This window comes from Musa acuminata, chromosome BXJ1-8 (assembly GCF_036884655.1).
Source record: "Musa acuminata AAA Group cultivar baxijiao chromosome BXJ1-8, Cavendish_Baxijiao_AAA, whole genome shotgun sequence".
Lineage (NCBI taxonomy): Eukaryota > Viridiplantae > Streptophyta > Magnoliopsida > Zingiberales > Musaceae > Musa > Musa acuminata.
The window spans coordinates 42,608,566-42,624,147 of record NC_088334.1 but is presented as its reverse complement, the minus strand read 5'-3'; the positions used below and the strand labels follow the sequence as shown (position 1 = coordinate 42,624,147).

Here is a 15,582-nt window from a genome sequence, read left to right as displayed (position 1 = left end):
TTATTTTATTTTTAAAATAAATTTGAAAATTTGAGGATGGAACATTGGTAAGTATAACCACATAACCATGGCTCGAGGTCACAAAATTAAAGAAAAGGTAAATAATAAATAAAAATAAATTATGGGAATTGTGTTCTTAGGTAAGAAAGCAAAACTAATGAAATAGGACATAAGTGGCAATGAACTATGGTGAGGGAGGGATGATATGGAATTGGGAAGTGGCAATAGGTGGTTTTGGTAGGCGAATTATGTTAAATATTTATCAACAACTACTAATCATTGCTCTAAGAAATATAAAACAAGTACTTTGCGTTTGAAATTATTTCCGGCAAACGACTTATAAAGACCGACTACAAGCAATTTTGGTTCTGAAAAGAAGTGAATTTTATGTGTATTCCTATACAAGTTTATAGAAAATTAAATGAATGCTTGAAGTAATTCGAGAGAACAAAACATCACCCCACAACTTAGCTTATTACATCTCGATCCAAAATTATTATTACCATTAATAACGATTTCAAATATGTTTGACATTGTTGATGCAATTATGGAACAAAGAGAGAGAGAGACTTTTAACCGACTCGATATTCGACGGCTTTGCTCCTTTCCACGTAACGCCGTCGATCCGATCCCTGCCGTTCAATCGTCCACCTCATTACCACGTAGCGCCGTCATGACACGTCGCTAAATCTTGCTCTCCCTAATATAAACCCACCATTACGCTGTTGTCTTCTCCACCCCTCTCCTTTCGGCGTCCTCCAATCCGTTCGCCTCCTGTCTGCTGCTGCTGCTGCTACTGCTCATTGGGAATGGACAAAAGAAGAAGAACTCGACGCAACGAAGCGAACCCGAAGGTAACATCTTGCATCCGGATCGAAGGAAGGAGACCGATCGAAGTCCCCCCAGTTTGCGTCGACGAAAGCACTTTCCGTTCGACTGCAACTGGGTGGTTCCTGTTCGGGTCAATCTCCTTCGGTCTTTCTTCCCCTTTTGTGTAGAAAACATCACATTGATCGAATCATCGGAATCCTTGGTTGTTCTGAGAATCCTGAATTGGTTCTCCGAAGCTTCCCGTGATTCCGTGATTGGTTCGTAGGATAGATTTGAATTTCTTGTTAAGATGGCCGTAGTTGGAGATGAATTGTAGCTTCTGAGGAACCAGGCGGTTGTTTTGCTCCTTCCTTGTCTGTTAGGGCACGACGATGTCGTCGTCCGCGCTCGTAGCTAACCCCACCCTGGAGGATTCAGCGCTCTCCCCAGTCAGTTTCGAAGGCAGCCGACGCCCGCATTGCTCGCCGGAGGCAATCCTGATCTACCTCACCGTCCCGGGGTCGCCGGTGATCCCTATGAAGGTGTTGGAGTCGGATTCGATCGCCTCCGTGAAGCTTCGAATCCAGAGCTTCAAGGGTTTTGTTGCCGGGAAACAGACTCTGATGTCTAATGGCAGGGAGTTGGCACGGAATGATAGCCTGGTGAGGGACTACGGCTTGAGCGATGGGAATGTCCTGCAACTTGAAACTAGACTCTCCGATCTCCGATCTATCACTATAAAGACCACCTGCGGCAAGAAGTATGAGTTCCAAGTGGAATCGCGCCGCAACATTGGGTATGTTAAACGGCAGGTTGCCGAGGGTGGTTGGGCCTTGGGCAATCTCGAGGATCATAAGCTGGTGTGTGATGGTGAGGAGATCGGTGACGATCAGATTATCGATGACATCTGCAAGAACAATGACGCTGTGTTCCATTTGGTGATCCCCCAATCAGCAAAGGTTAGATCCAAACCTGTTGAGAGGGACAACGAGCTGGTGGTGGTTGCTTCTGATTGGAAGAAAAAGAAGGGGATCGATGATCTTCAAACGGTTGCTGGGAAGCCACGGCATAGACATTGTTGGATTCAGCAGAACATTATCGATCTCAAAGTTGAACACTCTCCGGCGATCATGGAACTGGTCCGATCGACCTCTGCAGGGCTGGAGAAGGGGAACCCACCGATTCTGTCTACGGAAGGCTGTGGGGGAGTTTACTTCATGCAGGACGCCCTGGGTCACAGGTGCATTGGTGTGTTCAAGCCAATCGACGAGGAACCCATGGCTGAGAACAATCCTCGAGGGCTTCAGTTGTCGACGAATGGTGAGGGAATGAAGAGGGGGACGCGTGTTGGAGAGGGAGCAATGAGAGAGGTCGCAGCATATGTACTCGACCACCCCTTGGGCGGACGACGCATATCCGAGGAAGCTGGGTTTGCTGGTGTTCCACCGACGGTCATGGTGGGGTGCTTGAACCGTGGTTTCCATCGTTCCGAGGAGGATAACGGTGCGGGAAAGACGGTTAAGGTTGGATCCTTGCAGATGTTTGTGGAGAACTGTGGAAGCTGCGAGGATATGGGACCTCAAGCATTCCCGGTTGGGGAGGTTCAGAAGATAGCCGTGTTGGATATACGGTTGGCGAATGCTGATCGCCATGCTGGGAATATATTGGTCTGCAAGGATAACAAAGGCCGGATAAAGCTGGCTCCCATTGATCATGCATACTGCTTACCTGACAGGGTAAGTCTTTGCCCTTTCTTTTTTTTTTTTTTTCCTTTTTTCTTTTTATTTGTTGTGCTTAATTTGTTAAAGAACGTTAAATTGATACCAAGTCATACACGATTGCTTTGGTCTTCCATCTGTATTCAATGAATGATCATGATTTAGATTGTTTCCTCGAGAATGATAGATACTTCATTCATGTGCATCCGAGGATACCTTGTCTTTATCCGGATTCTTCAATAGCTGTATGTTTTTTTTACTTTGTTCTTGCTAATCTTGATCAATGTTATCTGACAAGACCTCCTCCGATAACAATATGTATGTACCTCATTACAAAAAATTCCTCAATATGAGAAAGATAGCCCCCAGTAATTCCTAAGAACCTCTAGGCTTTCAGAACCAAAACTAAATTTCCTGATATTTCAGAGAACCTGATCCAAAACAGTTTCCTTTATACATGATGTGTTTCTCATGCTCCATGACCTGACAACATTTTCTTTATGTGCATGGCATGTTTGTTGGGCTCTATGTATAAATTTCAATATAATCCTAAAGAATATATCCATCCTTGATCATAGCAATATGTTGGGCGGATTTGCTCGCTACAATCATTACACCATTAGCATGCATGCATATATATATATATATATATATATATATAATGTCTCTAATGACTGCACATTCTGAATATTCAAGAGTTACCTTGTTTTAGTTGCGTGCCAGACAAGCTAACCGGTGTCGCTTCCAAATGACCACATGTCGGTGCAATGCCTTAATAAGAGTTGGTGTGTCAGTTGATGCTTATAACATGTATCATTTTCTTAAATAACTGATGATAAGCTTTTGCACCTCTGGTGCCACAGTTTGAAGATTGTACCTTTGATTGGCTCTATTGGCGCCAAGCTCGGCAGCATTTCAGTGGTGAAACCATTGCTTACATCAAATCACTAGATGCTGAAGAAGATATTGCACTTCTCAAAAGCTATGGGTGGGAACTGTCACCTGAAAGCTCTCGCACTCTTCGTATCTCAACCATGCTTTTGAAGAAGGGCGTACAAAGAGGGCTGACTCCCTACGACATCGGAAGCATCATGTGCAGGGTAACCACCGAGAAGGAATCAAAAATTGAGGAGATCATCCGTGAGGCGGGGAATGCCACCCTGCCACGCTCTCGTGAAACTGCATTTCTGGAGTCTGTCTCTGAGATCATGGATCGTCACCTCAACAAACTTTTATCATAGGATAACTGATTACTGTTCCATATCTATTGTAATCAGATGTAAGACTATTAACAGCCTATTTAGACTATCATAGGATAACGGAATGGTGGTTGTAAGTAAGCAAATCACCCATCCGATATATTAGGACACAGATGTTCCCTGCTTGGATGCACAAGTCAAATTTCTTGTGCTATCCAGATCTTATATATATTGTTGATAAGACAGAATTACAATTTCTCCACAACAAATGTGTTGTAGCAGTAGTTTTCTTTTATATATCTGTTATTAAATATCTAATTGGAAGGATAGATCAATCATTTATAGCATGTTTTTATCTTTGATTGAGATGTCAAGTACCTAATGAATACCAGTGTGGAGAAATCTTTGCTTCCTTTGCCTTGGTTATCGGTGGAGGGGAAGGTCAAAAGTTCACATAGTTGAGACTTGGTAGCACTAAGTCTCAACTATGTGACCCCTGGTAAACCAATTGAACCAAGCCAAAATGGAATTGGTGGAACCCAACCCGAGTGTAGTCAGACAATTGAATCAAGCCAAAATGGAATTAGTGGAACCCAACCCGAGTGTAGTCAGACAATTGAATCAAGCCAAAATTGAATTGGTGGAACCCAATCCGAGTGTATTCAGACAATTGAATCAAGCCAAAATTGAATTGGTGAAACCCAACCCGAGTGTAGTCAGACTTGTTGGCTCAACTATGTGGCTCAACCAACGCTGTGGCCCAGCCTTGGCACCCTGGTCACTTATCCAAAGACTCCATTCACACAATATTATAGTCTTCATGTTTGGTCAAATATCTTGCAGACTAAGAGTACAACAATCTCTACGCCTTCCAGGATCAGAATGACATTTCAAGTCAAAAGCAGCATGGTGGTTCCTTGCTGTTTTTGGAGCACTAGAGAGCCTAGCGCTTGTGTCAAAATCGACCATTTGCACGATGAGCAACGATGCCTTCTTAATTCATTCGTACTAATTGTTCACATGAACTAAAATTTTCCCTATCATTTATCTATAAGTTTATCCAACAGCTGCTAATTATTTTCTTGATATTGACATAAAACATGTTAAAAGAACTAAAATATAGCTTGAAGGAAATTGTCATAATACCTTTCGATTCATCAAAGTAGTCTATCATACGCTGGTAAATACTGGTGGAAAAACCTGCTCACCATTTTTTCCATCCTGAAAACAGATTTCTACATGAACTTGATCGGGAATCCTCACAGCAAATGGGTAGTGCTCTGTACCATCACATAATCATGCTCTGGAGGCAAAAAATACACAATATAGATAAGCCAATAGATGTGACGTTGACACATGAAATATGCACATTGACTATGCTAGTAACAGTGATCAACTTACAGTGATAACTGTTCGTCTGGTCAAGGCTGTTGATAAAAAGAAAGGAGGCTAGAATCTGAAAAACTAGACCAGTGTCCTCTGTTCAAATCCTCGAGTGATTTGAGTATCTAATGCTAAAATTATTTCAGATTGCTGCCCACAGGTCAGAACGTGCCAAAGAATAAATAAAAATATATCCACAAAGTATATTTCATTACACTATACTCTTTCTCAGAAGAATGATCTGATCTTTTAACATACATTTGAACATGCCAATTTTATGGGATCATCCAAGTTGAACATATCGACAAATTTCTAGACCAGAAAAAGGTTATTTTGCAACACACCATCAATCATTTCCCTTAAAGGACCATTTTAGAAACAATTGCATTTGGAGTCGCCCTAATAGAAATACCCTAGGCCGCTTGATATCCCAAAGCAAATTAAGCAACGACGACTTTGTAGCCACCTTCGGTAGCATATTCTATTTGGTTGTTGGACTCAACCCATATGAAACAACACCCAAAGAGCCAATAAAGAACATAACCAGAGAAGTCTGCTACCCTGAGGATTGGACACTTAACACAAGCAAATTCAGTTGAAAGCATTACCAGTCACTTGGCTGAAGCATTATGCTGTAGCACAGGAATCCAACTACTAGATGAACTGAGCCTCAAAGCATCAGTTGGCCCTGATTGTCTGGAACTTGTGACATTTTTATTTGGGGTTCCAGGAAAGGCAAATGATGTAGATGGTACTTTGGGTTTTCAGAGCTCATTCCAACCCTCTGAAACAATTGAGAAACCAATTACTTCAAAATCAAGAAATTCACAACAATCCATATAAACTAGGTAACGGAAAATTTCATATTGGAATGGTTTACTGCTTCGCATAGTGTGATTAAAAGGAATGCTTCATCACCAGTGGAAAACTGAATTTTAGTGACTTACCAACTTATCAAGTCCCTGATTGTCAGAACCCAGATTCTTATCAGCTGCAAGTTTGAACTGCATTTGAACTGTAGGACGTGCATCATTTCTTCGTCCTACCTGGTTTGTAACTTCAAAGGCAAGAAACATAATTTGCACTGGTAACTGGAATATAATTTGGCCATAACAAGAATGTAAGATAAGCATAAAAATGCATGTTAGTGCAGCACTTATGAATATGGTAAATATACGGAGTACATGATTCCAAGATACTTTATTATTTACTATGAGCATTAGCTTGACTAGGTATGGTTTTGCACCAGGATCTTCATTAAGTAGAATCAGATAATTACATATTAGGATACAGTGGTTCCCAGTTTGCCTACCACAAGGTAATACAATCCAAAATCAAAGTGGAACTACCTATAAAACATAAAGAATCATCAATCTACCAATGAGGATAATGATGGTACCATTGAGAGACTTTGATTGCAAATCAAATTATACGGGTGCCTATAAAAATACATTAACCATAATAACAACAAAAATATTCTTTCACCAATATACATTTTTCTGTTGATACAAATGATTCAAATTTCAAATCATATGGGAAGAATGCCTCGTATAAATGGTAATTCATGGAGAATTCTAAAACACCTAACCCAATGGGCACCATCACAATTTGAGAAGAATGCCAACTTTGTATATTTCATTAAAATTCACCAGAAACCAAAAGATATGCATCTCCATGATGGGAATGATTGCAAATAATGTAATTTATCTTATCTCCAATCTTTTCGGATCTGGATCTATTATTCATTTTGAAACCAGATAAAAGTGAGAATACGGTTTTACAAGAACTACTTTTCTATTAGGTAAACTATATTTGTGGTATTCCACTTCTTGCTTGCTTTTGGTCCAAAGATGAAATTCTTAATGATAGTTAGTTGTATTCCATTCACTATTTTAAAATTGAAAATTCACCACAAGTAAACTAAATATATGTCTAGTTAGGGGTACCTTGATGTTTGTCAACATCCATTGGAATAATCCGGCTAGTCATTCCACCATAGGCAGGCTACCAATTCAGACAAAAATTCTCAATTAATAAAGATCCAGCATACTGAATTTCTGCAAGAACATGCAATTTCTGCATACACATGTCGGAAAAAATGAACTAATAAACTTAATGCACATAAATTACATTTATGTGGAGCATGACCCCTGCCAATAAAGCAAACGAAATATTTGGATCAGTTTGTAAGACATTGATTGCTGGTAGTTGTCCAGTGTCATCAGTTCCTTGTTTCACAATAGAACATAAGTTGGGCATGTTGAACACATACCCCAAAACTGTTGCAAAATCAAGTTTTGATTTGTGTATCATCTTGTCTCCCAATAAGACAATCAATATACATGTATGTATGTATGTATGTATGTATGTATATACATATATATGTATGTACATATATACATATATACATAAATATATATACATATATACATAAATATATATATATATATACATAAATACATATATATACATATATACACATATATATACATATATACACATATATATACATATACACACACACACACACACACACATATATATATATATATATATATATATATATAATTACATATATACATGTTGAACACATACCCCAAAACTGTTGCAAAATCAAGTTTTGATTTGTGTACCATCTTGTCTCCCAATAAGACAATATGTATAGATATACATATTTATATAAACATATATATACACATATATATATACATACATATACACTATATATATATATATACACATATATATACACATATATATACATATATATATATACACACACACACACACACATATATATATATATATATATATATATATATATATATATATATATATTAAATGCCTCGCGATCTTGTGAATTGTCAAACTAGAATAAAAACATATTAACTGCAACCAAAGGAACTTTGCAGTAATTTAAATAATGAGAAGAGCACTAACACAGATTCGAGGTTGAGATTTTGTCCTCTGGGTTTGCTGATATTTCAAAATAGTCCAGTCAAAAATATAATCAAACTCATAACCTGCCATAGTTGATAGAAAGAACAAATTCAGACAATCGCAAACAAAAAAATCTTGACAATTATTAACAAATAATGAGTAAAAAAATTCATGAGAAAAAAGCACTAACTCAAATTTAGAATTCATAAAAGTTTCTTTTATGCCAATTATAATTAATGAATTCACTTCCATATTCCCCATATCTTCTCCCCTTTTTCCCTTCTTATTGGCTATGAAGTCATGAAAATTGTATGAACAAGATTCGGAAGAATAAGGACCGGAAGAAACCAAATGAAATGCATGCCTCTAAGCCAATTCAAGATGGAAATTGGCAATCAATTATATTTTCCCACATATTACCTTCACGATTAAACAAGTCATGGAAGAGGCGCTTCAGAAATCCATAATCAGGTCATTGCTCAAATGCCAAAGAATGGCAGTAATGGAAGTAAGATCCAAATTCCACCGGATGCGATTTACATAAAACCTAAGGTATGATGTTAAGTCAAAAATATTAATGAGATGTTCAGAGATATGAGAACATCACAAAATACAAGTAATTATAAAACATACTTCAATGGGAGTTGAAAGCTTCTTCTCGCATATCTTATCATACTTCTGTTTCTTTGTGGCAGCTTTCAGACCTTGCCATGGAAGACTACAAACAGTCACAAGGTCAAAAGTTAATTATACTAATTATCTACCCATAAAAGTAAGATGCTATTAGTAATAAGTTGGCTCATGAAAGACAAGTTCAGAGGTATTGGTGTCAGTAAAAATAAACAAAAATAACAGAAAAATACTTAAAGCAGATTTTCATTGTACACAAAATACATATAATTATTGCTTTTATGCAACGAAACTAGCTAATGAAAGCATTTCAAGCTCCATGAATACCAATCAAGAATATGCATCCACAATCTATCTAAAATCATAATCTACATTATGCCTATATTTTCAGAACATTAGTGATCTCTTGGTGCCACCCGTACCATACAAAATGAATTTTGAACAAGATGCAAAAAATTCTTAAGTATGGTTGCTCCAATAGTTACAAGATAGTTTCAGGAATAAAAAAGGAAGAGCAAGTTAAATTTGGAAATAAATATGACTTAATTAAAGAATACATTCCTCTGAGAAAATACAGAAGAACATAACCAAGAGATTCCAAATCATCCCGACAACTTTGCTCTGATAAATACACAAATTCAATAAGTTGTCATGGTGACTAACTAATGTTTAAGAACAGTTAGATTGGTCTCTACTCACCAATTCCTAGACGAGTATTGCAACTTGCATAGCGAGCAGTTCCAGTCAAGTTTTTGTTTTCTCTGAGTCACAATGTGTAAATAGTTTATAATCACCTAAGCATTCAGAAGGATAAGACAAAATAAATGCAGAGAACAACTCCCTCAAAGATTAAAAAAAAAAACCACTGAATTTTCTATATCTGGTAATCATAAGCTTTCATGAAATTTATCTCTGTAGTGTTCCTTCACTTATTTATTAATCTAGATGAATCTAACCCTGGTAATAAATATGAAAATTCATCCATACTCCACAAGTTGGTAGCTTAGGAGGCCTAAACTAACCTTTATCCTAATCATGCAATATGCAGTAACAAAGAGTGACATGAAAACTGTATAGGTCTTGCTTGAGAAGTGGATTACACACCTGTATGGGATATGACGATTTGTGGTAGAATCCCTATGCCTTTTTGCAAGCCCAAAATCGATGATGTATACCTGGACAACCATATTCAAACAGATGTAGTTGGCAAAATACCATCAAATTGCATATACAACCATGAAACTGATTTAGATTAGAGGCACTTAAAGTTGCAACCTGATTGGCCTTCCTTCCAAGACCCATCAGAAAGTTATCAGGTTTAATGTCTCTGTGCAAAAAACCTTTCGAGTGCACATACTCTATTCTTGTAATCTGTAGTATATTGAAGTATATCGAGCAGTAAAATCTTGAGTTATAAAGTTGTAAGCAAGAAAATAAACATATAACATGAAACAAAGTCCATTTGCATCTTTTACATGAGGTTTAGTTGACAATCCTAGAGGGCACGTAGAAATTAGAATAACAGGTAAATGCAGCATTCCTTAAAAACAAGATGGGAGTCAAGTGTCCAATGTTCTAAATGAATCTGACATGGGGCTTCAAGAGAATGCAAGATGAAGACATTGCTTTGAAACAGATTATGTATATATATTCATGTAGATGCACAAGATGTACATACCAACATAGAAATGCATATGCATAGATGCATGAACAGGCCAAAGCATGCACTCACATACACAAACAGGCCAAAGTATGTACTCATATATAGGAACCTGCACATAACCAGCATATTGATGCAATACATGGCACATTCCTTGATGATTCATAGAAACAGAAACATGTCTTGGTGGACTTCAGCATAAACCGAGAAAGAGATATCTACTTTAACAACGATACTTAGAAAAATATGAAATCTACTTTAACAACGATACTTAGAAAAATATCGATGAACCCAAAACATTGATCAAGAATCAAACATGAAAGACACTAACTCTTACTCCAATGGCCTTATACAATACCAAACATATTTTTACGTTAGGACGAATAAGTTCACCACATTAAGAACTATGGATCATCCACTCATTTAGTATGAAGAACACGGTCATAGGTTAAAACAATTCTTTCAGATTAAAGGATATCAGTGATTTCAAAAGCGCTAAGCGCTTGCTCGAGCGAAACGAGATGCTCTAAAATATTAAAATATAAAAAAATATATAATATTATTAATATAATAAATAAAGATTATTTTGTACAATAATTGATAATCTACTGTTAACAGTATATTTACTGTTAACAAATAGTTAGAAGGGAAATGACAGTGAGAAGTCGCGGTGAGAAGTCAGCGGAAAACAGTCATGGCAATAGATAGCAACAGCGACAGCAAAGTCGCGGACAGCAGGAGGTAGCAAACAACAGCGACAGCAGAGTCGCGGACAGCAGGAGGCAGCGGAGTCGCGTCATGGACAACAACAGGCAATGGACAGCAGTAACGACAGTAGTAGACAGCGGACAGTAGCGGAAGCTGAGGAGACTCGGAGACAACAGGAGAAATTGTTGGTGGCGGAGGCAGAGGGAGAAATCGTGGGTGGTGAACACAGAGGAAGAAATCGTCGGCAACGGACACAAAGGGAGAAAGCATAGGGTTGGTAGTCGGTCGAACCAACTAACACAAATTTAATCGAACCAGACTTAAAAAGTTTGGTTCGATCGCTTATATCAATCGGGCGCTCGCTCAAAGTGCTCGACGCTTGGGCTCGGGCGAGCGCCGCATTGAAGCGCGCTATCTGGCCCTTAAATAAGGTGCTCGGGCCTCACCTCACCTCGCCCGAGCGCCTTTTTAAATCACCAAAGGATATTATAGCTATTTCCAGTGAACTTGTCATGACCCAAGCCTGATGGGTTAACTAGTCTAATAATTTCGTTTAACCCAAACCACTGACCAAAATGCTTAAGTTGAAGTTAATAGTAGTACACTCATCAAATCCTTATTAGTCAATATTAATCTTGTCCACTTCCGATATGGAACTAATCGGGGTGTTACAATTTCCATCACTCAATGGCTTGGCGTACTTGTCAAGGCCAAGCATAGCCCAGATCAAACCCTAACATAGTGCATGTGAGGCGTAGCCAAGTGGTGGCTCCACGCCATAACGAGTCATTTGACTCCATCCACAAGTAGCCATTTCCTACTTGTGCCCCTTCACCATGCCCAAATACTCGGCTCTGATACCAAATGTCATGACCCAGGCTTGATGAGCTAATTGGCCTATCAACTTCGTCTAACCCAATTCACTCGCTAAAATGTCTAAGCTAAAATTGATAGTAGTACACTCATCAGACCCTTATAAGCCAATCTTAGTCTCACTCACTTTCGATATGGAACTAATCGAGATGTTATAGAACCTCATTAGGCATCCAAGACAATCACCTCATGAATGTTATCTTATAAAAGAAAAGAAAGAACTAGATTTTTGAAAAAATATATGAAATATTTGATAGAGCTAGATGTATTTGCACTAGAAATTTGTACCTTTGTGCTGCTTTTAGGATAATTATAATCAGTATCTATTAAGGAGCCTTGGAACTAAAGGTTTATTATGTGATTCATATAATAATCAATGATTTAAAAAGTGCTAAACACCAAGGTCCAAAAATGCCCAAGGCACTAGGCACTCGCCTAGGCGTTCGCCCGAGCGAAGCGATGCGCTAAAATATAAAAATATATAATATAATTAATAAATATAATTATTTAAATAAAAAAAACTATTAAATTAAGAAAATCAGGTACAAAATCACAATAAATAAATAAATCATAATAGTATTTTTTATTTTTAAAATTAAAAATATACTATTAAATAAATAAAAATTAATAGTATTAAAATCAAAATAATATATTATTAACCTAATAAATAAAAATACTATTATTAGTATACAGCTAGCAGTATACTATTAATATACTGTTAACAGTATAGTGAGAAGAGTGTGAGAAGACCGAGGCTACTTAGGCAACGGCAGCGGTAGCAGGCGACGGTCGTAGTTGGAGCGGGAGCGACGACGACAGTGGGAGCGGCAAGCAACAATGGGAGTGGAAGTGGGAGCTGCGAGCGGCAGCGGGAGCAGCGACAACAGTGGCGAGCGACGACAACAGCGGTGAGCAGCGATTGTGGTAGCGGCAGTAGAGAGCAGCGGCAACGGAGAAGAAATCATGATCACAAGTGTTAGGGTTGGGGAAGTTGGGGAAATCACGAGAGGGAGCCTGATATCGATGATTTAGTTGGTTCGATTGAACCAACTAAAGCACCGAAGACCAACAAAACCTAAAAATCTGGTTCGATCGCCTGTTTTAACCCAGGTGCTCGCCCGAAGTGCCCGGCGCCCAGGCGGTGCCTCTTTGAAGCGAGGCGCTCGGGCCTCGCGTCACCTCGTCTGAGCACCTAGGCGAGCACCCGAGCGCCTACTGAAATCATTGATAACAATAACAAGAATAAGACGTCCTGAAGTCCCAACTATTTAAAGTTGGCTTTATAAATCTTTTTATGTCATTGAGCTCTATAGAAAACAATTTTCTTAGTTAATCAAAAGCATTTAAAATTTTCTTTATAGTTTCTAGAGAAATCTTTTTGGTCCTCTTTTACCTCTTGCACCACTGATATTAATATCCTTAGTTTTTCTTAGTATTATTAAAGTTACATTTTATATATTTAGTCTTGTTTTACTTAATTTCACGTTATGAGATTTGTCTTCCTAACTCAAACTTAAAGTTAATCAAACTCTCATCAATTATGATAATATCATCAGCATACAACAGTGCCTATAGAAATAAAAAAAAAGATAATATCATGTCAGTAATCAAGACTAGTTGTGATAGTTAAAGAATGATTAACATCTTTTATCTACATTGTTTCTATCAAATCTTCAAACAATTATATTACAACCGTCCATAGTCTCATATGCTAGAATGGGGTCACAGCAGATAGTCTGTCATTGTTGAACGTGTTTTCTTACCTTTTATTTATTAGATATGATAGTTTAAGGTTTTTTTTTCTATTTATGCAATTTGCAAGTCATTGTTTATTGGTTCACAAGTTTCCACTATAATTATGTAACTGAGAAATTATTGAGTTCATGATTCAATCCTATCTAATCCCATCTAAGGGTTAGCTATGATTTAATAATTAGGAAATCATACCCAGACTCATACACCTTCAAATAAATGCTTATATGAGAGAGCATCTACGTTTCTTTTATTGGCTGAAGTATGTGAAACATACTTCAGCTTTCTATCCAACCATTTAAGTGCTATTCTTAATGCCATTGTACACTTTTGAATATCTTTAATTTCTTTAAAACTCTCTACATGTAGCTCCAAATTGTGCAAAGCTGTAAAAAGCAGATACTAGAACTATTCCATGAAAATACTTATTCCACAAAATGTTACTTTCCCGTTACCATTTGATCTGCAAGCATAAGAACAGTCTTCAATGAGAACTTGCAACTGCAATAGACAAACAAACCCTCCAGACTTGGACCAAGCAAATCGAGAACAAGAGCATTATCCTCTCCATCAATGCTGCACCATTTTATGCTCGGGATGCCACCTGAATGCATGAGTCCATAATGAAATTATCTCATAAATTCAAGAATAGGTATGGTGCTTTGCCACAACAACAATGGACCTACTTCCTCCCTGAAGAATGTTATACAGCTTGGCCTCATAAAACAACTGTGGGTGCTTGGCCCTTCTGTTTTCCTGCATCCATGTTTAGCCAATATAAGCCAGCACACAAACCAGTAACACTAGACAAATCAAGCCATGATGATATGAATCACATCTAAGCAAATTCTCTAAAAAAACTGAAAGATTTGTAACACTGAGACTTCCACAGGACCAGTGCTCTGAGCATCCAAATATTATTATAAAATAAAAGAAAACATCAAAATCGAAAAGAACTACTGACTTATAACCATGAAATCCAGTTGCGCAAATTAATCAGCACTTCAATTCATGTCGCCCAGCTTACACCATTCTAGCCGGACCATATAATACCGCATCGCACGTCAACTTAGTCTTCCTCTAGAAGTTAAAAATACAACAATTAGTATAAAAATTAACCAAACGCCTCCAATCGCCCTAAAGAAACCAAATCTTTACCATTAATTGGAGAAAAAAGTGAAGAACAAAAAAAAAAACGAAATCTTCCTCTAAAATCGGCAGGCACAGATCGGAAAGATATCAAACAAAAAAAGATCAGACAACTTACGATCTTCACCGTGACGATCTCAAACGTGTCAAAGTGGGTCGCTGAAACAGACAAAATCAACACAAGCAGATTAGAACCGACAAGAACAAATAAAAACGAGCCGCGAGACGAATTGATGGATAGAAGGAGAAATAGGGTGCCGATTCATTCACCGAGATAGATCTCGCCGAAGGATCCACTGCCGATCTTGCGCCCTAGCTTGTACTTGCCCCCGATGATCCGATCCATTCCCTACTCGTCCTCCGTTCCTCCGTCAGATGAGCATAAAAAAATAGGGCTTCGATCGGAGGCAAAGAATTCACGAGAGAGAGGGGCCAAGAGAGAGAACTCTGGATACGGTGTAGTCGTCATCTTCGACGACGGGGCATTTCCGGTAATTTCTCGGGCGACACTCGCGAGCAACCCGCTCGTTTGTTATCAGTGTCGACGAGAGACGGTCCGCTTGAACCGATCCGAACCGGAAACGGTTTTTTTTTAACCGTCAGGTATTGTTATAACAAATTTCATTAACAAATTCCTCCTTTTCTAATTATATTAACATATCTTAATTATAGTTATTATATGAATATATGATTAACTAACGTGTATAAGAACTCCTCAGTCCATGGATTTTTTCCCCCTTTGGTTGCATTGCGGGAGGAG

The 15,582-nt window shown here is 38.0% G+C and overlaps 1 protein-coding gene and 1 pseudogene across 1 annotated transcript; one reads left to right on the top strand and one right to left on the bottom strand.

The window, feature by feature from the left end:
* Positions 1-1,202: 1,202 nt before the first annotated feature.
* LOC135587929 (phosphatidylinositol 4-kinase gamma 4-like) lies at positions 1,203-3,769 on the top strand. The gene is made up of 2 exons (XM_065079792.1): positions 1,203-2,546; positions 3,392-3,769. The coding sequence occupies exons 1-2, from the start codon at positions 1,203-1,205 to the stop codon at positions 3,767-3,769; spliced, it is 1,722 nt and encodes a 573-aa protein (XP_064935864.1).
* On the bottom strand, positions 3,323-15,334 carry LOC103995046 (casein kinase 1-like protein 4; annotated as a pseudogene).
* Between the last annotated feature and the right edge of the window lie 248 nt (positions 15,335-15,582).